A 27,534-nucleotide genomic window follows, 5' to 3' on the forward strand; every position below is an offset into this window, starting at 1 on the left:
ATCGCGCATATAGACACTGACATTCACCTGAGGAAGGAGCAGTGCTCCCAAAGCTAGTGTTTGAAACAAACATGTTGGACTTTAATCTGGTGTTGTAAGACTTCTTACTGATGTAAAGTAGGAAGCACTGATGCAAATTTCAGCACAACAATGTGATAATGACCAGATTTAAACAAAAATTAGAGTACCTAATTCATTTTTTCTAATTAAGGAACATTATGCACTTCACCCTCCCCACCCAAAGAAATGAGATGTGTCTACATCCCACTTTGCACTTCATACTTCAGTGCTCTGCCAGCTGCAGGCTAGCCTCCGCCTAACTCCAGGCTGCTGACTAACTGGGCTTGTGTGCTCACGGATGCGTCTGTGCGTCAACGCAGTGACGGAAGGGATGTCTGTCTGCGCATGCGCTAAGATGGCGGCTGGTCGGTGTTGCTCGCGCCTGGTGTCGGTGACCTGGAGCCCGACAGCCGCAGCCTGGGCCGGGACAGTGCGGATACTTGGCAGCCGAGGCCTATGTACCGTCTTTGGGAAGGGCTCTGGACTGTTGCCGGCCGGTGGTCTGGGCCGAGGTCTCAGACTGCGGCTGCCCGGTAAGGGAATGGGCCCGGCGGGAGGGAGATTGGCCTGGTAACTATTGGACGCCCTCAGCAGCTCGGCTCAGAACTTCGTACCCTCATGCCGGGCACGGTCAAAGCTCACAACTCTACTAGGCTGGGCACGGTCAGTGTCCCCTACCCCAGTATGGGCACGGTCAGTGTCCCCTACCCCAGCCTGGGCATGGTCTATGCCCGCCCCCTTCCCAGACTGGGCATGGTCTATGCCTGCCCACTTCCCAGACTAGGCATGGTCTATGCCTGCCCCTTCTCAGTCTGGGCATGGTCTGTGCCCGACCATCCCAGTCTGGGCATGGTCAGTGCCCACCCTTTCCCAGACTGGTCAGTGCCCACCCTTTCCCAGACTGGGCATGGTCAGTGCCCACCCTTTCCCAGACTGGGCATGGTCAGTGCCCACCCTTTCCCAGACTGGGCATGGTCTGCCCTTTCCCAGACTGGGCATGGTCTGCCCTTTCCCAGACTGGGCATGGTCTGCCCTTCCCAGACTGGGCATGGTCTGCCCTTTCCCAGACTAGGCATGGTCTGACCTTTCCCAGACTGGGCATGGTCAGTGCCCACCCTTTCCCAGACTGGGCATGGTCAGTGCCCACCCTTTCCCAGACTGGGCATGGTCAGTGCATACCACCTTCCCAGACTGAACATGGTCTGTGCTTGCCCCCTTTCCCACTCTGGGCATGGTCTGTGCCAGCCCCTTTCCCAGACTGGGCATGGTCTGTACCAGCCCCTTTCCCAGACTGGGCATGGTCTGTACCAGCCCCTTTCCCAGACTGGGCATGGTCTGTACCAGCCCCTTTCCCAGACTGGTCAGTGCCCACCCTTTCCCAGACTGGGCATGGTCAGTGCCCACCCTTTCCCAGACTGGGCATGGTCTGCCCTTTCCCAGACTGGGCATGGTCTGCCCTTTCCCAGACTGAGCATGGTCTGCCCTTTCCCAGACTGGGCATGGTCTGCCCTTTCCCAGACTGGGCATGGTCTGCCCTTTCCCAGACTGGGCATGGTCTGCCCTTTTCCAGACTGGGCATGGTCTGCCCTTTCCCAGACTGGGCATGGTCTGCCCTTTCCCAGACTGGGCATGGTCTGCCCTTTCCCAGACTGGGCATGGTCTGACCTTTCCCAGACTGGGCATGGTCTGACCTTTCCCAGACTGGGCATGGTCAGTGCCCACCCTTTCCCAGACTGGGCATGGTCAGTGCATACCACCTTCCCAGACTGGACATGGTCTGTGCTTGCCCCCTTTCCCAGACTTTGCATGGTCTGTGCCAGCCCCTTTCCCAGACTGGGCATGGTCTGTGCCTGCCCCCTTCCCAGACTGGGCATGGTCTGTGCCTGCCCCCTTCCCAGACTGGGCATGGTCTGTGCCTGCCCCCTTCCCAGACTGGGCATGGTCTGTGCCTGCCCCCTTCCCAGACTGGGCATGGTCTGTGCCTGCCCCCTTCCCAGACTGGGCATGGTCTGTGCCTGCCCCCTTCCCAGACTGGGCATGGTCTGTGCCTGCCCCCTTCCCAGACTGGGCATGGTCTGTACCAGCCCCTTTCCCAGACTGGGCATGGTCTGTACCAGCCCCTTTCCCAGACTGGGCATGGTCTGTACCAGCCCCTTTCCCAGACTGGGCATGGTCTGTGCCAGCCCCTTTCCCAGACTGGGCATGGTCAATGCCTGCCCCCTTCCCAGACTGGGCATGGTCTATGCCTGCCCCCTTCCCAGACTGGGCATGGTCTATGCCTGCCCCCTTCCCAGACTAGGCATGGTCTATGCCTGCCCCTTCTCAGTCTGGGCATGGTCTGTGCCCGACCATCCCAGTCTGGGCATGGTCAGTGCCCACCCTTTCCCAGACTGGTCAGTGCCCACCCTTTCCCAGACTGGGCATGGTCAGTGCCCACCCTTTCCCAGACTGGGCATGGTCTGCCCTTTCCCAGACTGGGCATGGTCTGCCCTTTCCCAGACTGAGCATGGTCTGCCCTTTCCCAGACTGGGCATGGTCTGCCCTTTCCCAGACTGGGCATGGTCTGCCCTTTCCCAGACTGGGCATGGTCTGCCCTTTCCCAGACTGGGCATGGTCTGCCCTTTCCCAGACTGGGCATGGTCTGCCCTTTCCCAGACTGGGCATGGTCTGCCCTTTCCCAGACTGGGCATGGTCTGCCCTTTCCCAGACTGGGCATGGTCTGCCCTTTCCCAGACTGGGCATGGTCTGCCCTTTCCCAGACTGGGCATGGTCTGCCCTTTCCCAGACTGGGCATGGTCTGACCTTTCCCAGACTGGGCATGGTCTGACCTTTCCCAGACTGGGCATGGTCTGACCTTTCCCAGACTGGGCATGGTCTGACCTTTCCCAGACTGGGCATGGTCAGTGCCCACCCTTTCCCAGACTGGGCATGGTCAGTGCATACCACCTTCCCAGACTGGACATGGTCTGTGCTTGCCCCCTTTCCCAGACTTTGCATGGTCTGTGCCAGCCCCTTTCCCAGACTGGGCATGGTCTGTGCCTGCCCCCTTCCCAGACTGGGCAAGGTCTGTGCCTGCCACCTTCCCAGACTGGGCATGGTCTGTGCCTGCTACCTTCCCAGACTGGGCATGGTCTGTGCCAGCCCCTTTCCCAGACTGGGCATGGTCTGTGCCAGCCCCTTTCCCAGACTGGGCATGGTCTGTGCCAGCCCCTTTCCCAGACTGGGCATGGCCTGTGCCAGCCCCTTTCCCAGACTGAACATGGTCTGTGCCTGCCCCTTTCCCAGACTGGACATGGTCTGTGCCTGCCCCCTTCCCAGACTGGGCATGGTCTGTGCCTGCCCCCTTCCCAGACTGGGCATGGTCTGTGCCAGCCCCTTTCCCAGACTGGGCATGGTCTGTGCCAGCCCCTTCCCAATGGGCATGGTCTGTGCCGCCCCTTCCCAGACTGGACATGGTCTGTGCCTGCCCCCTTCCCAGACTGGGCATGGTCTGTGCCTGCCCCCTTCCCAGACTGGGCATGGTCTGTGCCTGCCCCTTCCCAGACTGGGCATGGTCTGTGCCTGCCCCCTTCCCAGACTGGGCATGGTCTGTGCCTGCCCCCTTCCAGACTGGGCATGGTCTCTGCCTGCCCCCTTCCCAGACTGGGCATGGTCTGTGCCTGCCCCCTACCCAGACTGGGCATGGTCTGTGCCTGCCCCCTTCCCAGACTGGGCAAGGTCTGTGCCTGCTACCTTCCCAGACTGGGCATGGTCTGTGCCTGCTACCTTCCCAGACTGGTCATGGTCTGTGCCAGCCCCTTTCCCAGACTGGGCATGGTCTGTGCCTGCCCCTTTCCCAGACTGGTCATGGTCTGTGCCTGCCCCTTTCCCAGACTGGGCATGGTCTGTGCCTGCCCCTTTCCCAGACTGGGCATGGTCTGTGCCTGCCCCTTTCCCAGACTGGGCATGGTCTGTGCCTGCCCGTTTCCCAGACTGGGCATGGTCTCTGCCTGCCCCTTTCCCAGACTGGGCATGGTCTGTGCCTGTCCCCTTCCCAGACTGGGCATGGTCAGTTCTTGCCCCTGTTGCCAGACAGGACACGGTCAGTGTTCCCCTTGTCAGGTGGGGCACGGTCAGTGGTCCCCTTGTTGCCATGCAGGGAGCGGTCAGTGTTCCCCTTGTCAGACGGGGCACGGTCAGTGTTCCCCTTGTCAGGTGGGGCACGGTCAGTGGTCCCCTTGTTGCCATGCAGGGAGCGGTCAGTGTTCCCCTTGTCAGACGGGGCACGGTCAGTGTTCCTCTTGTCAGGTGGGGCATGGTCAGTGGCCCCCTTGTTGCCAGGCAGGGTGTGGTCAATGCCCACCTGCCTCCCCTGTTACCAGACGGGACACGGTCAGTGTCTGCCACCCTGCTGGCAGATAGGGCTTGGTTGGTGCCTGCCTCCTTGTTGGCAGACAAGGCACAATCAGTGCCCATCCCCCTTTCTAGATGGGGCACAGTCAGTGCCCGCTCCCTTCTTGGCTGATGAGGCACAGGCACAACACGGTCAATGTCCACCCCACCTTCCCGAATGAACTGGCAGCAGGAATAGGCTCCTCGGCCCTTCGAGCCTGGTCTCTCATTCAATGCAAGCATGGCTGATCCAAACATAACCTCAACTCCACATTCTTGTTAACCTCTGATAGCCTTTCACCCCTTGCTTATCAAGAAACTATCTATCTTTGCATTAAAAATATTCAAATACTTACTTCCACCTACTTTTGAGGAAAAGAGTTCCCGGGCCAAGCAAGGTCAGTGATCTCCTATTCCCAGATTTGGTCAGGTCAATGTTCCCATTCCTTGACCCAGTGCCCCGTTCCCCCCTTCTAAGGCTGGGCACAGTCTGTGCCCCTTCCCAGACCTTCCCACACTGCAAATGGTCAGTGTCCCCTCCCCTTCCTTGGCTTTGCATGGCCAGCTCCCCAGTCAGTCAATGTTCGGTCATCCCTTCCCCCTGCCTCTTCCCAAGCTGTGATTGATCTGTGCTTCCCCAACCCCATGGACTAGGCAGGATCAGCACTGCCAGAAATTACTCACAGAGCATGTTGGAGGTATGGTAAGGAAATGATTAAACCGAACAACGCTAGTATTCTGGTACTCGCCCTGGAGTATTGACGATTTAATGTAACTTCTGCTAGTCAGAGCGGGTGTGAGGGTCGTTGCTTGATGCAGGGAAGTGAAATGGTTTGTATTATAATTTATTGCAGGAGCTTCTGGGCACTTTTCCTAATTGTTGTTTTTCCCCATCTGCCCAAGGCTCTGCACCACATCCTCTGAGTGTTGCTGCATTTCATTCGTCTTCTAGTTTAGCCAAGAGTAATTATTACGAGGTGCTGGGAGTCCCACGGAACTCGACGCAGAGGGAGATAAAGAAGGCCTATTACCAGGTATGAGAAGAATGGCCCATTTAAACCAGACTGAAAGTTAATTTCAATTACTTTATTTGATCAGGCAGCCAGTGAGAATAACAAATGTGTTACCTTTTTAGTTATACCAAACAATCAGCCAGCATAATCTTTTCAAGTTTAACATTCTGGCCATCAAATAAGCTGTGTGATGAAAACTCGATTGGTAAATTTAATTTTTTCCGATCCTTTCCCTTCTCTCCTTTTGTGGAGAAGCTAATTTTGCCAGTCCACAGTTTGATTGGATCAGGAATTCGAAGTGGCCACTTTTGATTAATAAATGTGAATAAAGAATTGGGTTGTTCCACTGTGGAGAGCATCATGGAAACCTACCGTTGGGCAGCATGGTGGCGCAGTGGGTTAGCCCTGCTGCCTCACGGCGCCGAGGTCCCAGGTTCGATCCCGGCTCTGGGTCACTGTCTCTGTGGAGTTTGCACATTCTCCCCGTGTTTGTGTGGGTTTCGCCCCCACAACCCAAAAATGTGCAGTGTAGGTGGATTGGCCACGCTAAATTGTTTCTTAATTGGAAAAAAATAATTGGGTACTCTAAATTTATAAGAAAAAATGCAAACCTGCCGCTACTGTGACAAGTCTGCAGCAGTTGCGGCCTGATGTATCCTGGAGAATTGAAAGAAAAAAATTACAAAGGAATAAACTGCAAACACATTTGAATCAGTGTACAATTTGACCCAGTGAAGCCCTGTAGGGGAGAGACTGGGCTTGTTGTGGATGCTTGTAATTATCAATCAAACTTTGTGCTCTTGCATATACAGCTTGCGAAGAAATACCACCCAGACACAAACAAGGATGATCCAAAGGCAAAGGAGAAATTTTCCCAGGTGGCAGAAGCTTATGAGGTATTGATGACAGCCCCGAACACCAATAAATCAATCTCTCTGGTGCAAAGGGGAATGTTTCCGGGCTCCTTGGTGGCTGATCCTGTTGGGGGGCTGGGTGGGTGAAATGAAGGTGTCAGCACAGTCAGAACATCCCTGTTTGTGGAGGTATGGGGAAAGAGAGGGGTTGTGGGTGCCTGTGAGCTGTTGGGGTTGGGGTGGCATGGAGCACAGTGGTTAGCACTGTTGCTTCACAATGCCAGGGTCCCAGGTTTGATTCCCGGCTTGGGTCACTGTCTGCGGAGTCTGCACGTTCTCCCCGTATCTGTGTGGGTTTTCTCTGGGTGCTCCGGTTTCCTCCCACATATCCCGAAAGACGTGCTTGATATGTGAATTGGACATTCTGAATTCTCCCACCATAAACCCGGAATGTGGCGGCGAGGGAATTTTCACAGTAACTTCATTGCAGCGTTAATGTAAGCCTACTTGTGACAATAATAACATTTATTATTGTGAGAAAAGGGAGAGGAAAGTCTTCTATCCATGCGCCAGTTAGACAATGTCACTGTTTTTCCATCATCCTGCCTGAAGGATTTCAGTGGAGTGGGTGTGTTAAAACTGATGTGGGAAGAGTGAAAATTATGTGTAATAGGCAATCCTTGTGTCTGATCTCCAGTAACAGTACAGGATTCTTGAGGGTCACTCTCCTTGAGTTAGCTTGTTAACTATTCTGGTAATGGGTTTTGTGGCTCTGATTAATGTTCATTGTGGGTTGCAGGTGCTGAGTGATGAAGTGAAGAGGAAACAGTATGACACGTACGGAACAGCAGGGTTTGATGCAGGAGCCTCGAAGAGCCATCAATACTGGCAGTCGGGCCCTTCAGTGGACCCAGAGGAGCTCTTCAAACGCATCTTTGGGGAGTTTACTGGGTCTGGATTCAGAGATTTTAACACTATCTTTGACCAACAGCAGGAGGTGAGTGATCTAACCATTCAGTGATTTGCTACTCTTACAGGAAGAACAATTCCTCGCTCTCCTCACCATTCGCCTCAGTGCTGAAACTTTCTCCCATGAAAGAAAAGATTTGTGGTTACACATGTAGAACCTGCAGGTTAAATCCAGAATCAGGAACAGACCTCATGCAGGAGTGGAGTCCCAGGAGGAGTGAGTCACTCTACTTCACTTAAGAACATAATAAGACTGGGCTGCACGGTGGGGCAGTGGGTTAGCCCTGTAGCCTCACTAGTTCACTAGCGCCGAGGTTCCGGGTTCGATCTCGGCCCTGGGTCACTGTCCGTGTGGAGTTTGCACATTCTTCCCACGTCTGCATGGGTCTCACCCCCACAACCCAAAAAGATGTGCCGGGTAGGTGAATTGGCCACGCTAAATTGCCCCTTAATTTGAAAATAAAGTTTGGTTCAAGATTCCGGCTCTTAAACCACTCAATTATTATTATTTTTTTTTTATAAATGTTTTTATTCAGTTTTCATATTTTATATTGAACAAATTACAAATTGTTAGGAGAGAAAAAGAACAAAAAAAAAAAAAAAAAAAAAAACAACAAACAAACACGCAAAAATTAACATACATATTTACAGGTAAGCATCTTCGTAGTAGTAACTGCGCCCGCCCCCCCCCCCCCCCCCAACATGTTTATTTAGTTTGGTTTTGGGCCTTAGCTAGCCATCGAACCCCCGTACCGAACCTGTAGCCCCTCCCGCTACCTTCCCCCGACTATTCTTCCTCTTGTACATTGGCCTCCACTCAATTATTATGACTGGATTTACAGGGGCTGGTTTAGCTCACAGGGGCTGATTTAGCTCACTGGGCTAAATCGCTGGCTTTTAAAGCAGACCAAGCAGGCCAGCAGCACGGTTCGATTCCCGTGCCAGCCTCCCCGGACAGGCGCCGGATTGTGGTGACTAGGGGCTTTTCACAGTAACTTCATTGAAGCCTACTCGTGACAATAAGCGATTTTCATTTCATTTTTTTCATTAAAGAGACAGCTATTGAACCAAAGCCAAACATAGAGACATTTTCTGTTTCATGGCAATGACAAATTTGGGTTCAGGCAGGAGATTGGAAGAAATTTAGATGCTTTAAAGAGTCAAGCTCAGGAATGTTTGTGTATTGGCTTTACGCAGTGATGTTGCTTGGTATTTCTCAGTAGACTGAGCCATGGTATGTAATATCTACCATTCCACTACAGTACATCATGGAGCTGACCTTCACACAGGCTGCAAAGGGTGTCAACAAGGAGATTACGGTGAATCTGGAGGACACATGCCAAAGATGCGACGGCAAGGAAATGAACAGGAACTAAAGTCCAGCACTGCCATTACTGCAATGGAACTGGCATGGTGAGTATGGAAACTCGGTCATAGAACCACAGGATGATACAGCACAATAAACCATCGTGCCTGTGCTGCCTCTTTCTAATTGAAGTCTGGAGCTGTTAAATATTTTTAGTTCTGTCAGGTTTGTTTGGATCAATTCTACTTTGATAAGTTGCATGAAAGGAAAAAAATGTTTAGGGGTCTGGAAAACACACAAGGGGAATAGGACTTGATGGAACCATCAATTCACCAGACACGTGTTTCCGATATGAATCTAGGCTTTAATCGACTTACTACAGAGCCAGCCTGTTACCCGTTGATGAACTCTCAGTGAACTGCAGGCTGACTCTGGACAAGGGTATTTATACAGCAGCACTAGGGGGAGGCGTCGTGGGCGGAGCCAAGGATGGAGCCCTGTACAAGCTCCTGAGCATTCCCAGAGCTACTCCCCCTAGTGGTCGGATAACGCTACTGCGCTTACAAAGACATAGTGTGAATTATCATGTTACATTCACCACAGGACTAATTACACAGATACAAAATAGCTGGCACAGTTACCATGGGCCGAAGGGCATCCGTCTGTACTGTATCATTCTCTGCATTTTATTGCTGGTTTTTATTCCCTCTGTCTCTTAAAGGCTTTGTCTTTTGCTGGAGTTCAGCTCTAGGGGCCACCAAATGCATTTGATTTGTTCTGTATAAATATATAAATGCATCAAGTACAAAATCTGGGGTACAGGGTATTGTAACAATAGTTACATTTGTCTCTGGAGTAAAGGGTTTTCTCGTGTGTGCTTTTATGGCTACAAGGTGAAAGACATTTCTCAAACCCACCCCTGAAAAGTGTCCACAGATCAGGGGATTTTCCTGCTAGACAAATTGTGAACCTAAGATTCCTATCAGGATATCAGGACCTAGAAAGTTACATGAACAGGTTGCACAAACCTGCCTGCATTCCACTGAGTTTCAAGGTTTAAATAATGAACTGTTTCAATGTTTTTAAAATGTTATGAATTCATAGACTAGATACAATGGATCTATTTTCTCTGCTGGGGTAGTCCAGAACAAGGGGGGAATAATCTTGTCAGAGCTAGGCAGTTTAGGAGCGAGGTTAACATACACTTCATCTGCACACATAGTGGAAACCTAGAACTTTCTCCTTCCAAAAGGGTGTGGATGCTGGGATCAATTGGAGATTTCAAGACCTGGGAATTATGATTTTGTTGGGTCAGGGATATGAAGCAGAGGCGAGTAAATTAAATTAAGACGCAGATCAACCTATATCCAATGGGATGGTGGAGCCAACATGAATGAGAGGCTGAAATGGTTCCCTCTTGTTCCTATATTCAATCTTTCTATGCCCAATGCTATTGGCCCTTGACTCCAAAGATACTGGCAGGCAATTATTCTAATCTTTCTGAACCTTGGCTCCTCCAGGTTTTCCAACTTCTGAGTTGAATAACTGCACTAGGGGTGGCACAGTGGTTAGCACTGCTACCTCACGGCGGCGAGGACCCGGGTTCGATCCTGGCCCCATGTCACTGTCTGTGTGGAGTTTGCACATTCTCCCCATGTCTGCATGGGACTCACCTCCACAACCCAAAGGTGTGCAGGGTAGGTGGATTGGCCACACTAAATTGCCCCTTAATTGGGAAAAAATAATTGGGTGCTCTAAATTTATTTAAATAAAAAGAATAACTGCACCAGCCTGGGGAATAGCTACTGGCTGTGAACCAGTTATTGAATAGCCCCAAGAGGAGAAACTAGCTTGATTTTGGCTTTAATTCTCGCAGCACAGCTGTGGTCACCAACACGTTGCCCTGTGTTTCCTTTCTTCCAGGAAACTTTGAACACTGGTCCGTTCGTAATGCGCTCCACATGTCGGCGATGTAGTGGACGGGGATCTGTGATGACAACACCCTGTATTGTGTGCCGAGGGAGCGGGCAGAGCAAACAGAAGAGGACCGTGATGGTGCCAGTACCAGCTGGTAAGGACTGGTCACCAGAAACATTCCTGCTTTGGGGAAGAAAAGATGACAGTTTGGTAAAGGTGTGACATGCAATTGCTTCTCTTCTACTCCGGGAGTAAAGACAGCTGCATATCCAAACTCCAGGCTACCAACAACAGAATGTCAGTGTGCATTAGCTGTAGAGAATATTTGCAATCAATAGAATGGGATCTGTGCGCTCCATTATTAAACTGGTTTTGGCCATTTCCCATCCATTGAGTGATTTCTGATTGACTCCGCTCAGCACCTGAAGCTGCTGATGTACTTGATCCTTGATTCCTTTTTTACCAGTAACCTTCCTGAAATTTCTCGCTGGGTGAGGATATCAAAGGACATGAGCAACGGTGGGTAAATGGAGTCGAGGTTTTGATCAGTCGTGATCTGATTGAATGGTGGAGCAGATCTGAGGGGCTGAATGGCTTCTTTCTGTTCCTCATTATGTTGCCTTGCTCAGGCTGTTCCATGATGAACGTGTTACAGCTGAACTAGATTCTGCTTTCATTTGCCATCAGTGGGCAAGCACTTCCAGGAAGAGCTGCTAGTTAATTAGCTGATTCTGAGCCACAGTAAAGTCACTTGTGCCTCATCACAGACCAGGAGTTGAAGCCGGGCCTTTTAGGTCTGTGGAGTTTTATCACAATCAATTTGCCCTCAGTTATAGTTTGGAGAGAGTTTAGCTGCCTATGCTTTGCCTGATTCAGTATGCGCTTGTGTTACAGGTATAGAGGATGGACAGACTGTACGGATGCCAGTGGGACGCAAGGAGATCTTCATCACCTTCAGGGTGAGGCACAAGAACCAGGCATATTGAGGATAAATATTACTTGTCTTGGGCAATTGGAAAATGTAATTAGTAGACTGACTTGGTAGCTTTTATTAAAGTTCAGCTATTAAAACAGAATTTAATGAAAGATTTGATCTTTGTTTCTGGCTCAATGTTATGAGGTGTGGAGAAGAATTACTTCATCACCAGCTCCAGCCATTCTTCCAAATCTGGAGAAAGTGACAAATGGTTAAATTTCTCTATTGCTAGGGCGGCACAGTGGTGCAGTGTTTAGCACTGCTGCCTCATGACACCGAGGACCCGGGTTAAATCCCGGCCCTGGGTCACTGTCTGTGTGGAGTTTGCACATTTTCCCTGTGTCTGCGTGGGTCTCACCCCCACAACCCAAAGATGTGCAGGGTAGGTGAATTGGGTACGCTAAATTGCCCCTTAATTGGAAAAAAAATGGAGTACTTTAAATTTAAAAGAGAAAACAAATTCCTCCATTGGTAACATATATTCAGAAGTATGAGGTGCAAAGTGGGATGTGGACACATCTAATTTCTTTGGGTGGGGAGGGTGAAGTGCATAATGTTCTTACCAGTTCCATTAAACAGACTGGCCTGAAATGTAATTGGCACTGCTGCTTATGTTGTCACACAAGATGGGGATGCAGTTTGGCAGGGGTGGACAGGAGGAAGAGATTGGAACTGGCAGTTTGGATTCTGGCTGTTTCAGTTTTGCGTGAAAACATTTTTTTTTTAATTGCTTAGGTCCAAAGGAGTTCAACCTTTCGAAGGGAGGGTGCTGACATTCACTCTGACTTGTACATATCCATAGCCCAGGCAATTCTGGGAGGCACCGCAAGGGCTCCGGGACTGCACGAAACCATCAATATCACAGTAAGTGTCACTGGGCTACTACCAGCAGCAATGCAACCACAACCATTAATGTGGATGTGGTTTAATAACCTCTCACCATCCCATCCCACGGTCAACAGCTTTTACCCATCTGTAAAATCCTCTCGGAAGGAGCGATCACAATATGGTGGAATTTAAAATACAGATGGAGGGTGAGAAAGTAAAATCAAATACTAGTGTTTTGTGTTTAAACAAAGGAGATTACAAGGGGATGAGAGAAGAACTAGCTAAGGTAGACTGGGAGCTAAGACTTTATGGTGGAACAGTTGAGGAACAGTGGAGAACCTTCCAAGCGATTTTTCACAGTGCTCAGCAAAGGTTTATACCAACAAAAAGGAAGGACGGAAGAAAGAGGGAAAATCGACCGTGGATATCTAAGGAAATAAGGGAGAGTATCAAATTGAAGGAAAAAGCATATAAAGTGGCAAAGATTGCTGGGAGATTAGAGGACTGGGAAATCTTTAGGGGGCAACAGAAAGCTACTAAAAAAGCTATAAAGAAGAGTAAGATAGAGTATGAGAGTAAACTTGCTCAGAATATAAAAACAGACAGTAAAAGTTTTTACAAATATATAAGACAAAAAAGAGTGGCTAAGGTAAATATCGGTCCGTTAGAGGATGAGAAGGGAGTTTTAATAATGGGAAATGAGGAAATGGCTGAGGAACTGAACAGGTTTTTTGGGTCGGTCTTCACAGTGGAAGACACAAATAACATGCCAGCGACTGATAGAAATGAGGCTATGACAGGTGAGGACCTTGAGAGGATTGTTATCACTAAGGAGGGAGTGATGGGAAAGCTAATGGGGCTAAAGGTAGACAAGTCTCCTGGCCCTGATGGAATGCATCCCAGAGTGCTAAAAGAGATGGCTAGGGAAATTGCAGATGCACTAGTGATAATTTACCGAAATTCACTAGACTCTGGGGTGGTCCCGGTGGATTGGAAATTAGCAAACGTGACGCCACTGTTTAAAAAAGGAGGTAGGCAGAAAGCAGGAAATTATAGGCCAGTGAGTTTAACTTCAGTAATAGGGAAGATGCTGGAATCTATCATCAAGGAAGAAATTGCGAGGCATCTGGATAGAAATTGTCCTATTGGGCAGACACAGCATGGGTTCGTAAAAGGCAGGTCATGCCTAACTAATTTAGTGGAATTTTTTGAGGACATTACCAGTGCAGTAGATAACGGGGAGCCGATGGATGTGGTATATCTGGATTTCCAGAAAGCCTTTGACAAGGTGCCACACAAAAGGTTGCTGCATAAGATAAAGATGCATGGCATTAAGGGTAAAGTAGTAGCATGGATAGAGGATTGGTTAATTAATAGAAAGCAAAGAGTTGGGATAAATGGGTGTTTCTCTGGTTGGCAGTCAGTGGCTAGTGGTGTCCCTCAGGGATCCGTGTTGGGCCCACAATTGTTCACAATTTACATTGATGATTTGGAGTTGGGGACCAAGGGCAATGTGTCCAAGTTTGCAGATGACACTAAGATGAGTGGTAAAGCGAAAAGTGCAGAGGATACTGGAAGTCTGCAGAGGGATTTGGATAGGTTAAGTGTTTGGGCTCGGGTCTGGCAGATGGAATACAATGTTGACAAATGTGAGGTTATCCATTTTGGTAGGAATAACAGCAAACGGGATTATTATTTAAACGATAAAATATTAAAGCATGCCGCTGTTCAGAGAGACTTGGGTGTGCTAGTGCATGAGTCACAGAAGGTTGGTTTACAAGTGCAACAGGTGATTAAGAAGGCAAATGGAATTTTGTCCTTCATTGCTAGAGGGATGGAGTTTAAGACTAGGGAGGTTATGTTGCAATTGTATAAGGTGTTAGTGCGGCCACACCTGGAGTATTGTGTTCAGTTTTGGTCTCCTTACTTGAGAAAGGACGTACTGGCGCTGGAGGGTGTGCAGAGGAGATTCACTAGGTTAATCCCAGAGCTGAAGGGGTTGGATTATGAGGAGAGGTTGAGTAGACTGGGACTGTACTCGTTGGAATTTAGAAGGATGAGGGGGGATCTTATAGAAACATTTAAAATTATGAAGGGAATAGATAGGATAGATGCGGGCAGGTTGTTTCCACTGGCGGGTGACAGCAGAACTAGGGGCATAGCCTCAAATAAGGGGAAGTAGATTTAGAACTGAGTTTAGGAGGAACTTCTTCACCCAAAGGGTTGTGAATCTATGGAATTCCTTGCCCAGTGAAGCAGTTGAGGCTCCTTCATTACATGTTTTTAAGGTAAAGATAGATAGTTTTTTGAAGAATAAAGGTGTTCGGGCCGGAAAGTGGAGCTGAGTCCACAAAAGATCAGCCATGATCTAATTGAATGGCGGAGCAGGCTCGAGGGGCCAGATGGCCTACTCCTGCTCCTAGTTCTTATGTTCTTATGTAACATTTCTCCAACTATGAAAGAAAATGTTCAAAGAAAATGAAGATGTTTTCCACTACTCCCATGATTATTTTTCCTCCCAGTATTGCTTGCAGCAGTACCTTGGAGTTTAATCTTTAATTAACGCAGACTCCAGGCCAGTTCAGAGGACGTGTTTGTGTCTCCGACTGAATATATTTCAAATTAGTCGGTGCTAGGATACTGTAGCCAATCTGCTCGTCGGTGATGTGGCTGTCTGGTCAGCCTGCCCGTCGGTGATGGGGCTGTCTGGCCAATCTGCCCGTCGGTGATGGGGCTGTCTGGTCAGTCTGCCTGTCGGTGATGGGGTTGTCTGGTCAGTCTGCCTGTCGGTGATGGGGCTGTCTGGTCAATCTTCCCGTCGGTGATGGGGCTGTCTGACCAATCTGCCCGTCAGTGATGGGGCTGTCTGGCCAATCTGCCCGTCGGTGATGGGGCTATCTGGTCAGTCTGCCCATCGATGATGGGGCTATCTGGTCAATCTGCCCGTCGGTGATGGGGCTGTCTGGTCAGTCTGCCTGTCGGTGATGGGGCTGTCTGGTCAGTCTGCCTGTGGGTGATGGGGCTGTCTGGTCAGTCTGCCTGTCGGTGATGGGGCTGTCTGGTCAATCTTCCCGTCGGTGATGGGGCTGTCTGACCAATCTGCCCGTCAGTGATGGGGCTGTCTGGCCAATCTGCCCGTCGGTGATGGGGCTGTCTGGCCAATCTGCCCGTCGGTGATGGGGCTATCTGGTCAGTCTGCCCATCGATGATGGGGCTATCTGGTCAGTCTGCCCATCGATGATGGGGCTATCTGGTCAATCTGCCTGTGGGTGATGGGGCTGTCTGGTCAGTCTGCCTGTGGGTGATGGGGCTATCTGGTCAGTCTGCCCATCGATGATGGGGCTGTCTGGTCAATCTGCCCGTCGGTGATGGGGCTGTCTGGTAATCTGCCCGTCGGTGATGGGGCTGTCTGGTCAGTCTGCCTGTCGGTGATGGGGCTATCTGGTCAATCTGCCCGTCGGTGATGGGGCTATCTGGTCAATCTGCCCGTCGGTGATGGGGCTGTCTGGTCAGTCTGCCTGTGGGTGATGGGGCTGTCTGGTCAGTCTGCCTGTGGGTGATGGGGCTGTCTGGTCAGTCTGCCTGTGGGTGATGGGGCTGTCTGGTCAGTCTGCCTGTGGGTGATGGGGCTGTCTGGTCAGTCTGCCTGTGGGTGATGGGGCTGTCTGGTCAGTCTGCCTGTGGGTGATGGGGCTGTCTGGTCAGTCTGCCTGTGGGTGATGGGGCTGTCTGGTCAGTCTGCCTGTCGGTGATGGGGCTGTCTGGTCAGTCTGCCTGTCGTGATGGGGCTGTCTGGTCAGTCTGCCTGTGGGTGATGGGGCTATCTCATTGGCCTAACCATCTGCGTTGTGACATCGACTATCCTGGTGATGGCAGCACCTGCTGGTCGGTAGTTAAACAGGCACCTGTACTGGAACCATTCACAGGAGACTGGCTTTAGCTTTATCCCTCAAATTTTTTATTTCTTTTGGTGACTGATGAATCTCCTTTCCCATCGCCCAGTTTGCACTGGGAATTTCTGATCTCAGTAGTGACAATTTAGGAACATAGGTCTTTTGCTGCCGTTAACCATTTCTGTTCCGTTTATCTGCAGATTCCGGCTGGGATTCAGGTTGATCAGAGGATTCGACTTGCCGGTAAAGGTATCCCAAAAGTCAACAGTTATGGATATGGTGATCATTACATCCACATCAAGGTGAAGATCCCAAAGTGAGTAATGCGTCAGCTTCATGCTGAGTATGCAGCCACAATCATCTGGGAGTCTAATCCGACTGACCTTTATCATGCACTTTTCTACCTGGGAGGAGAGTAACTTATACCTTCACCATGATACAGTGTGTAATTTGTTTTTGGAAATGTTTTTTATTGAGATTTCATATTTTACATCCAACAAATTATATATTTATCAGAAAACAAAGTGCAAACACCAACACGTATGTTTACGAGCGAGCATCTTCATAACAATAGTGGCCGTAATCCGCCCCCTCAATAACATTCCCCTATATATATTTTTTTTTAAATTTCGACTGCCCAATTCATTTTTTCCAATTAAGGGGCAATTTATCGTGGCCAATCCACCTACCCTGCACATCTTTGGGTTGTGGAGGCAAAACCACGCAAACACGGGGAGAACGTGCAAACTCCACACGGACAGTGACCCAGAGCCGGGATCGAACCTGGGACCTCAGCGCCATGAGGCAACAGAGCTAACCCACTCCGCCACCGTGCAGCCCGTACATTCCCCTATATGGCCAAGACGCATATTTATACAGGCATTTATATACAATTTAGATTTGGCCTTAGCTTGCCATCGGACCAGTCCCTTGCAGCTTTGTCCTTCCTGCTTGTACCTCCCGTTCCTTTTTGTTTACCCCGAAGACCACCACTCCCACAACTCTGACCAGGGCCTCGAAGAAGGACGTTGAAAAACCGATGAGCCTGGGGCAAGCCCAGAACATGTGGGCGTGGTTGGCCAAGCCTCCCTGGCACAGTGCACATTTGTCCTCCACCTCTGAGAAGAAGCTGCTCATTCAAGTTATGGTTAGATGCACTCTGTGCACCACCTTTGGCTGCAATACAGTGTCTAATTTAACGAGTGGAACAGATCACCCACTATCTCACAACTTGCCTGGTTATCATCCCATTAAAATATGGGCTCAAGAATGAGTGGGCGATCTGTCCTTTCCCCAGGGAAATGGCTCCAAAAGGAACCTTCATTGTACAAACTCTAATTACAAGCAACCTGCCGGAGTAAATGGAATCACTTAAAGTAACAATTTGGGAGAGAAACGTAACATTTCCACAACAGAGACCAATCACCACCTAAATATCTCTCTCTTAATTTTGTAATTCAAACTCTGTCCCTTTTGAAGTTTTCAGCACTTTGCTATTATTCACATTGTTTAATACAACTTGTTGGTTAATTTAAATTTTCAAGTGACTGAATTGTTTTTCCCGAAATTTTGAGTACCCAATTATTTATTTTCCCAATTTTTAAATTTTTTTTTCGTTTTTTTTTTATAAATTTAGATTAGCCAATTAATTTTTCCAATTAAGGGGCAATTTAGCATGGCAAATCCACCTACTCTGCACATTTTTGGGTTGTGGGGGCGAAACCCACGCAGACACGGGGAGAACGTGCAAACTCCACACGGACAGTGACCCAGAGCCGGGATCGAACCTGGGACCTCAGCGCCGCGAGGCGGTTGTGCTAACCACTAGGCCACCGTGCTGCCCTTTTATTTTCCCAATTAAGGGGTAATTTAGCATGACCAATCCACCAAACCAGCACATCTTTCGGGCTGTGGGGGCGAAACCCACGCAGACATGGGGAGAATGTGCAAAATCCACACGGGCAGTGACCCAGGGCCGGGATTCGAACCCGGGTCCTCAGCGCCGTAGTGCCAGTGCTAACTGCTGCGCCACATGCCGCCCTGGAAGTGACTAAAGTATTGGCAGTTGGCGGTACTAAAAGTTCCTCTTAACCATCCCTACAACCACTTTTTATACTGATAGTTAAGATGGTTCCAATGTTCCATTCCTTTCCATTTTATAAGTGTAGAATTCAGAAGCTGCGGTTTAAGGTACAGGCCCCTGCTCTTTCTAGGCAGGGTAGGGAGTGGTCATGGGTGATTATCCAAGACCTAGCAGGATGATTCCTTAGATTAAATCTGGCAGTTGGGCGCACTTGAATGACAAAAATCACATTAGGTGGTGATTGGTATCTTTGTGTTGTAAAACAGGTTGTGTTTCTATCCCAAATTGTTGGTGTATGTGATTTCTTTGGCTCCAACATATTGCTTGCAATTAGAGAGGTTGTAAAGAGAACCATTTCCCTAGCAATCGATCTGCTTCTCAGCTGTGAATGCTAATCGTTACTCCTGATTCTCGCTTTGGCAGGAGGTTGTCAGCCCGACAGAATTCCCTAATACTGGCTTATGCAGAAGAGGAGAGTGACGTAGAAGGCACAGTGAATGGAGTTGTTACTACGACGACAGGTGAGAAATGGGTTAATGGGTTTTATTGACAGGCATGCCAATACGTTTTTATTGATTAAGTGCCATGAATGATTAATAATCTTTATTAGTGTCACAAGTAAGCTTACATTAACCTTGCAATGAAGTTACTGTGACAATCCCCTAGTCCCCACACTCCGGCGCCTGTTCAGGTACACTGAGGGAGAATTTAGAATGTCCAATTCACCTAACAAGCACGTCTTTCAGGACTTGTGGGAGGAAACCGGAGCGCCCAGAGAAAACCCACGGAGAACATGCAGACTCCGCACAGACAGCCGGGAATCGAACCTGGTTCCCTGGCAGTATGAAGCAAAAGTGCTAACCACTGCTACCGTGCCGCCACGGTATACACACAGTTGACCAACTGCATCAGGTCAGGCGATTTGTGACTGTGTAACCTCACAGGGAGTCAGATGGAGTTTTAGTGGAATCGAGAGGAACTGAGAGCAGGTCTCAGCACGCACTCTACTGTGATCCCTCACTGGGTTAATGAGATGGATTTTCTATCAGGGTTACATGAATAGTTTTGTAGCATTATGTGAAAGAAATTTCCCAAAGTGTTGTACAACCAACAAAACACGTTTTGAAGTGTAGTCACTGTTGTAATGTAGGAAATGCTGCCACCAATTTGGACACAGCAATCCAGCAGAACATAGCATGATAACAGTGATCAAGAACAGCATTAACCCCAGAAGAATTATATGGGTGAACTTCAGGAACGTTTTAGTGATAGTCTATCTTGTTTCTCTTTCCTGGCTTTTATTTCTCATTCTGGTCAGCTTTGTCCTTTAATTGCTTTCCTTTAAAGCTTGCCTTCAGATCAGAATTTGTTTAATCTTTTATAGTCTGCTGCACGGGTAGGTTTGAAGTCATGATGAGGATTTCACAGTGAGTACTCTGGACCCTTCTGTGTAATGGAAGCTGTGCTGTGCACTAGGAAAGATGCCAGAGGAAAATGCAGTGCTCCCCAAAAGAGGAGAGAGTGTGAGAAACCACAAGTGCTCCATCTACCCCCTCACCAGTAGGACCTTGGCTGATGTCTGTTAGAATGTAGTGGCAGAGAGAAACCATTCAGTCCCTGGAGCCTGTCCTGCCATTTAATTAGATTGTGACTGATTTGTATCTCAGTTCCACGCACCTGGCGAAGAGGGGAATGGAGGTGGAGGAAGGAAAATCAGCAAACTATACACCCAAGTTATTAGATCTGATGGCTTTAGCAGAAATGAGCGGAGCCGTATTGTAAATGCATCAGAATGACGGGATGTGATGAGCACTGCTTTATTCACTTGCCTGTGTGCCCTCGAAACTGCATAAAAAATAGGAACAGTAAGCCATACATCCACTCATCTGCTTTGCCATCTGATCTTCATCCCCAGCTCCACTTTCCTACCAGATTCCCTAGATTTCAAGAATCTATCAATCTCACACATATGCTTCACAGCTCCAGGGTCCCAGGTTTGGCTCCCGGCTGGGTCACTGTCTGTGCGGAGTCTGCACGTCCTCCCCGTGTGTGCGTGGGTTTCCGCCGGGTGCTCCGGTTTCCTCCCACAGTCCAAAGATGTGCGGGTTAGGTGGATTGGCCATGCTAAATTGCCCGTAGTGTCCTAAAAGTAAGGTTAAGGGGGGGGTTGTTGGGTTACGGGTATTGGGTGGATACGTGGGTTTGAGTAGGGTGATCATTGCTCGGCACAACATCGAGGGCCGAAGGGCCTGTTCTGTGCTGTACTGTTCTATGTTCTATGTTCTAATATATTTAATTCTAAGGATCCACAGTTCTCTGTGATAAAGAATTCCAAGGATTTCGAACCCTTTGAAATGAAAGGGTTCTCTCAGTTCTAAGGGGCTGGTTTAGCACAGTGGGCTAAGACAGCTAGCTTGTAATGCAGAACAAGACCAGCAGCGCGATTTCAATTCCCGTTCCAGCCTCCCCGAACAGATGCCGGAATGTGCCGACTAGGGACTTGTCACAGTAACTTAATTGAAGCCTACGTGTGCCAATAAGCGATTATTATTATTAAATGACTGTTCATCCTATTTCAATACTCTTCAGCCAGAGTAAACAACCTCTAACATCTCCCCTCAAACTCTTTTAAACAATGATATTGCCCCTCAATCTTCAAAACATCATAGGATACTGACCCATTCCACTCAGTCCCTCCTCATAGAACAACTCCTTAATTCCAGGAATTGATTAGTGAACATTTGTTGCACCCTTCTAAGGCAAGTATACACCTTGGGCAAGGAGTCCAGAACTGTACACACTACTCTTGATGTGGGCTCACCAAAGCCCTGTACAATTGCAGTAAGATTTCCTTACTCTTGTACTCCAAACCCCTTGCAATGAATGTTGACATGCCGTTTGTCTTCCTAATTAATTTACCTGTATGCTTTGTGCACAAGAACACCCAAATCCCTCTGAACAGCAACATCTAATAGTTTCAGTAAGAAGTCTAACAACACCAGGTTAAAGTCCAACAGGTTTGTTTGGAATCACTAGCTTTTGGAGCACAGCTCCTTCATCGGGTGAATGAAGAGGTGGGTTCCACAAACTCCTATATAGATAGAGTCAGTGATGCAAGATGATACTTTGAATGCAAGTCTTTGCAGGTAATTAAATCTTTACAGGTTCAGACAATGCGACTGGAGAGAGGGATAATCACAGGTTGTCTCCAGCCAGGACAGTTGGTTGGATTTTGCAAGCCCAGGCCAGATGGTTGGGGGGTGAATGTAATGAGACCTGAATCCAATGTCCCGGTTGAGGCCGTACTCCTGTGTGCAGAACTTGGCTATCAGTTTTTGCTCGGCGATTCTGCATTGTCGCGCGTCCTGAAGGCCGACTTGGAGAACGCTTACCCGAAGATCAGAGGCTGAATGCTCTTGACTGCTGAAGTGTTCCCTGACTGGAAGGAAACATTCCTGCCTGGCGATTGTCGCGTGATGTCCATTAATCCGTTGTTGCAGCGTCTGCATGGTCTTGCCAATGTGCCATGCCTCGGGGCATCCTTTCCTGCAGCGTATGAGGTAAACAACGTTGGCTGAGTCGCAAGAGTATGTACCGTGTACCTGGTGGATGGTGTTCTCGAGTACGGCCTCAACCGGGATTCATGTCTTATTACATTCACCCCCCCCCAATCTGGATTGGGCTTGCAAAATCCTACCAACTGTCCTGACTTGAGAAAATTCACACCTCTTTAACCTGTGATTATACCTCTCCAGTCGCACCGTCTGGACCTGAAAGACTTAATTACCTGCAAAGACTCGCATTCGAAATATCATCTTGCATCATTGACTTTGTCTATACATGAGTTTGTGGAACCCACCTCTTCATTCACCTGATGAAGGAGCTGTGCTCCGAAAGCTAATGATTCAAAACAAACCTTTTGGATTTTAACCTGGTATTGTAAGACTTCTTGCTGTGCCCACCCCAGTCCAACCCCGGCATCTCCACATAATCTAATTGTTCTCACCATTTGCCCTGTTTCTCTATTCTTATCAAAATGAATAACTTCACATTTCCCACATTTTACACTTTCTTGATCATTTATTTAATCTAACCATATCCATAGAATCCCCACAGTGCAGAAGGGAGGCCATTCAGCTCATCAAGTCTGCACCAACCCTCTGAAAGAGCACTATTTAGACTCACTTCCCCGCTCTGTCCCCATAACCTTTGCATTGATCATGGCCAATCCACCTAACCTGCACATCTTTGGACATTGGGAGGAAACCGGAGCACCAAGAGGAAACCAATGCAGAAACTGGAAGAATGTGCAAACTCCAGTCACCCAAGGCCAGAATCGAAACCGGTCCCTGGCACTGTCAGGCAACAGTACTTGCCACCGTGCCACCCCAAGTGTTTAAATTACCATCTTTAATTTAATTAGGAAAAAACAGCTAAACTGCACCCATGTTCAATGTCAACTTGTTGATTTGGTGACTTTATTTGGTCTGTGCCGTTGAAGCAATTTTCTGTTTTTCTGACACAAAGCTTTGCACCTTTGAGATGTGGTTCCTTCTGCAATGCCTTCTGTAGCCTTTTGTATTGAAGCCAGCCCAACAGAATCCTCTATGAAATCCAGTCTCTTTATCAAATGAACAAAGACATTTCTTGACTACTCCAAACTGTCCAAAATATTACTTTTTTTAAAATGCATTTTATTTCAAACGTATATGAAAAGTTACAATACAGAAACAGTTCGGGAAACAAACTTCCCAACACACAACCATACAGTTCGTACAAATTTTCCCCCTTTTTTGCGTCCCCCCCTAAAGTGATGACTAACTCCTCAAACACGGTCACAAGCATTGCCCACCTCAACCTCCTCCCCCACTATCCTACCAAAGCCCTTAAGTAGGGGCTCCTACAGGATTCCTCTTCCATCCTAATCCATTCTACCCCCTCTCCTTCCCACCATCACCTCACCACCTCCTACTGTCCTTGGATTTCCAGAAAGCCTTTGATAAGGTGCCTCAGCAATGGTCATTGCAAAAATAAAAGCTCTCGGTATAGGGGGGTAACATATTAGCCTGGATTGAAGATTAGCTGGCTGGCAAAAAACAGGATGCATAAATGCACCTTTTTCTGATTGGCAGGTTGTGACGAGTGATGTCCTGCAGCAGTCTGTGCTGGGCCTCAACTTTTTACAATTTACATCAATGACTTAGATGAGGGGAGCAAAGGCATAGTAGCTAAATTTCCAGACGGCACAAAGATAGTTTGGAACAGCTGGGCTTGTTTCCACTAGAGTTTAGAAGAGTAAGGAGTGACTTGATTGAAGTGTATAAGATCCTGAATGGTATTGTTTTTGTGTCTTTAACTAAAAACAAGACAAAATATTTAATATCTCAACAATTCCTTATTCCCCATTTTAATGTCTCCTGCCTCAGCCCATAAGCACCCATGTCTACTCTCGCTACTTTTCATTTTTACATACTACTTTTTTTTTTGTTAAATTTAGATTACCCAATTATTTTTTCCAATTATGGGGCAATTTATCGTGGCCAATCCACCTACTCTGCACATTGTGTTTTCGGTTGTGGGGGCAAAACCCATGCAGACACGGGGAGAATGTGCAAACTCCACACGGACAGTGACCCAGAGCCGGGATCGAACCTGGGACCTCAGCGCCGTGAGGCAGTTGTGCTAACCACTAGGCCACCGTGCTGCCCTTATTTTTACATACTTGTAGAAGCTCTTGCAATCGTTTATATATCTGGCTTCTTTATTCTCATTCTACTTCCAAAGCTTTTTTTTAATTTAGAGTCCCCAATTCATTTTTCCCAATTAAGTGGCAATTTAGCGTGGCCAATCCACCTACCCTGCGCATCTTTGGGTTGTGGGGGCGAAACTCAAGCAAACTCCACATGGACAGTGAGCCAGAGCAGGGATCGACACTGGGGAAAAAAACTGGGACCTCTCTGCTCTGAGGCAGCAGTGCTAAGCACTGTGCCACTGTGCTGCCCTTTCGAAGCCTCTTTTAAACTAATACTATCCTTAACTTCCTTAGTTAGCCACCGATAGATCACTTTTCCCATTGAGGGTTTTGGCTCAATGTATATTCATTGAGAATAATAAAACATTTCTTTGAATATTTACCATTGCTTATTTACCATTATCACTTTAATGTAGTTGTTCAATCCATCTTAGCCAATGCTCTTCATATCTATGTAATTGACTTTATTTAAGTTTAACACTTTACTTTTAGATTTAAGTATGACACTCAAATTCATTGTGAAATTCATAATATGATAATTGATCCCCAGAAGATCCCTTGCTATGAGGTTACTAATTAATTCTTTCTCATTTTCTCATGACACAAAATGAGAGCTAAACCAGCCACTTCCCCAGTTAGTTACTTGACGCATTGTTCTAGGAAATTGTCTGAAATGCATTCCATGAACTTGTTCACCAAACTACTTTTGATTTGATTTGTCCAGTCTATATGGGGATTAAAGCTCCCTGAATTGGTGCTTTGCTATTGTTAAAGGTTCCTCTTATTTCGTGATTGATACTGTCCAGCAATAGCAGGCGGTCGATAAACTACCCCCACCAGCATTTTCTGACTCTCGTTTCTTATGTCCACCCACACTGCTTCTACTACCTGTTCTTCTGAGCCAACTCTTCCTCACTGCTGTCCATATATCATATTTTATTGTCTTACTTTTCAAAACATTTAATACCAAACATCTAAGTCCAAAGACGTGCAGGTTAGGTGGATTGGCTATGATAAATTGTCCTTCCAAGATTGCCCTTCGTGTTAGGTGGAGTAACTGGGTTCTGGGGATAGGGTGGAGGTGTAGGCTTGGAGAGGGTGCAGACTCGATGGGCCGAATGGTCTCCTTCTGCACTGTCAATTCTATGATATAATACCCTAGGATATTTGGTTCTCAACCTCTCCTGAGAAAAATCCACGCCCCCACATCACTATAATGGATATTAGATCAAACCATTTCTCATTTATGCCACTAATTCTTGTTGTGTTATAAATGCTGTGTGCATTCCAAAAGAACACTTTTAATTATAACTTTTATCTTATTTATTGTCACTGAAAGCAAGCATGCAAGTACAGCAAGCAGTTAGGAAGACAAATGATACGTTGGCCTTCATTGCAAGTGGACTTGATTGATTAGAAGAGCAAGGATATCTTACTGCAGCTGTACAGGTCCTTGGTGACACCACACCTGGAGGATTGTTGTGTACAGTTTTGGTCTCCCATGTCCAAGAAAGGATATACTTGCCATAGAGTGAGTGCAGCAAAGGTTTATCAGACTGATTCATGGGATGGCAGGATTGTCATATGAGGAGCGATTGGGTTGACTGGGCCTGTATTCACTGGAATTTAGGAGAATGACAGGGAATCTAATTGAAACATACAGGGCTGGATAGACTGGATGCAGGGATGTTGTTTCCTTTGGCTGGTGCCTCTTGACAAGGGACCACAGTCTCACGATACTGGCTTGGCCATGTAGGACTGAGATCTCGAGAACCTGTGGAGGCCAAGTCACTGAATATATTTAAGAAGTAAATACATTTCTAGACTCAAGGCATCAAGGGAAGAGTGCGGGAATATGGCATTGGGAAGAGGATCAGCCATGATCATGTTGAATGGCAAAGCAGGCTCAAAGGACCACGTTTCTATGAACTGTTAAACTTGAAAACAAGCATGAATGGCTTGTATTGAATTGCATATGCTGGTGTGGCCAATCTCCTCACATTCTGACCCTGGGCTTTCACTGTTTGTCTCTACAGGCACTAAAGCCCAGGCGACCACTGAGATGGGAGAAAAAGAGTCAGACCCGCCTGAGCAAAATCCAGGGGAAAACAAGGAGGGATTCTTTACTAAATTAAAGCGAATGTTTAGCTGATATGTCAGAGGTAGGAAACCTCCATTTTGTTTCCCCTTTTTCTTCACCTGAACAGCACAATGTGTCCATCTGGCCAACATAAAGCTGATGTGTTGCATTTGCAGCAGGTGTGCATTATAGTCACAGCACTTCATACCAGTTTGAGAATGACTACCCTGATGAGACCTGTGGCAGATTCCAAATGTCAACTAACTGGTGTAAGCAATGAGTACAACCTCCAACGTGGATGTAAAGTGGACTTCTCTCTGGGACTCCTGAGTGAAATAGATTCAGGCAGTCTGATAATCAGTCTACAGACCAAACTATCATTTTTTATCAGTTGCCATTGATTTTCCAAGCAGCTAAATGGCTTACCAAGTTTGAGAGACTCATTATTGCATTCGTACAGGGGTGGGTCCTCACTCAAAATTTCAACACTTCACAGCATTCCTGGCTTTGTGGGATGTTTTTTGTTCTCTCTACACACAATCATATACAAACCATTGTTCTGGGACATGAGTGCTCACTTTCACTTTACCTGCATAAGTGTCAGCTTTGATCGGTGTGCTTTAAAAGTTTAATTTGTTTTATTCTGATTTCAGGAAAGCGCTCGAGTGGAAACTGAGCCCAGCCTGGGTGACCAGATTGTGGACTGGTGCACCGCTGTGAAGGGTGCACATTTTGTGCCATCACTGTCAGAGTGGCAGGGGACAGCTGAAGGAATTTCCTTCCCTTGAAACCAAACAGCAGGAACCTAGAGTCACATTTTCAATAAGAAAGCCCTTGCATTTTATTGTTTTGATTACTTATGTACAGTGATGTCAATGGCGATGTAAATATAGTGACAGATAACAGTATTTAATTGCAGCTGTTGCACTGTGATCAATGTTTAGGGCACCATAAAATAATTGTTGGGAATTAGAGATGTCTCTTCCATTTAAATCCTGTCATAAATCTTGAAGTGACACAAATGGTTCCTGGAGTTTGCATCTTTATGAAGTTAGCTTTCCTTAATTGGTTTGGTTGCATGTTCCTTTAGCTGCTTGGAGTGTTTCTCTATTTTACTCCAAATTCTCTTCCTTGCAGATGCAGGCAAGTCATGGGACTTAGTTAAGGATTTGGTTAGACAGTCACTTCACTCCAGAAACATTCTTTGCAAGCACAGTGTTTACTGCCCCTAGAATAGGCCAACATATTTAATGGGTAAATCCAATTAACTAGGAATGGCTGTTGCCCCAGGATGCAGTGTAGGATATACCTGATACTGTCTCTGTTACCTTATGGCTGACTAATTGACATCGTGAAAGGGACGACTTCAAGTTGACCTCATGAATCCTGAAAGGGTTCAAGGCACATGGTCAGCCTAGGAAACAAGCTCTCA

At 47.6% G+C, this 27,534-nt stretch overlaps 1 protein-coding gene across 1 annotated transcript; it reads left to right on the forward strand.

Moving 5' to 3' along the window:
* The first annotated feature begins 382 nt into the window (after nucleotides 1–382).
* dnaja3a (DnaJ heat shock protein family (Hsp40) member A3a) lies at nucleotides 383–27,124 on the forward strand. The gene is given in 13 exon segments (XM_038819246.1): nucleotides 383–593; nucleotides 5,335–5,465; nucleotides 6,257–6,340; nucleotides 7,098–7,295; nucleotides 8,530–8,633; nucleotides 8,635–8,680; nucleotides 10,497–10,644; nucleotides 11,385–11,449; nucleotides 12,202–12,330; nucleotides 16,388–16,503; nucleotides 18,694–18,791; nucleotides 26,059–26,184; nucleotides 26,756–27,124. Coding segments are annotated over 12 exon segments (1,437 nt in total). The 5' UTR covers nucleotides 383–391; the 3' UTR covers nucleotides 26,175–26,184; nucleotides 26,756–27,124.
* Nucleotides 27,125–27,534: the final 410 nt, after the last annotated feature.

The sequence above is a fragment of the Scyliorhinus canicula genome, chromosome 15 (assembly GCF_902713615.1).
Source record: "Scyliorhinus canicula chromosome 15, sScyCan1.1, whole genome shotgun sequence".
Classification (NCBI taxonomy): domain Eukaryota; kingdom Metazoa; phylum Chordata; class Chondrichthyes; order Carcharhiniformes; family Scyliorhinidae; genus Scyliorhinus; species Scyliorhinus canicula.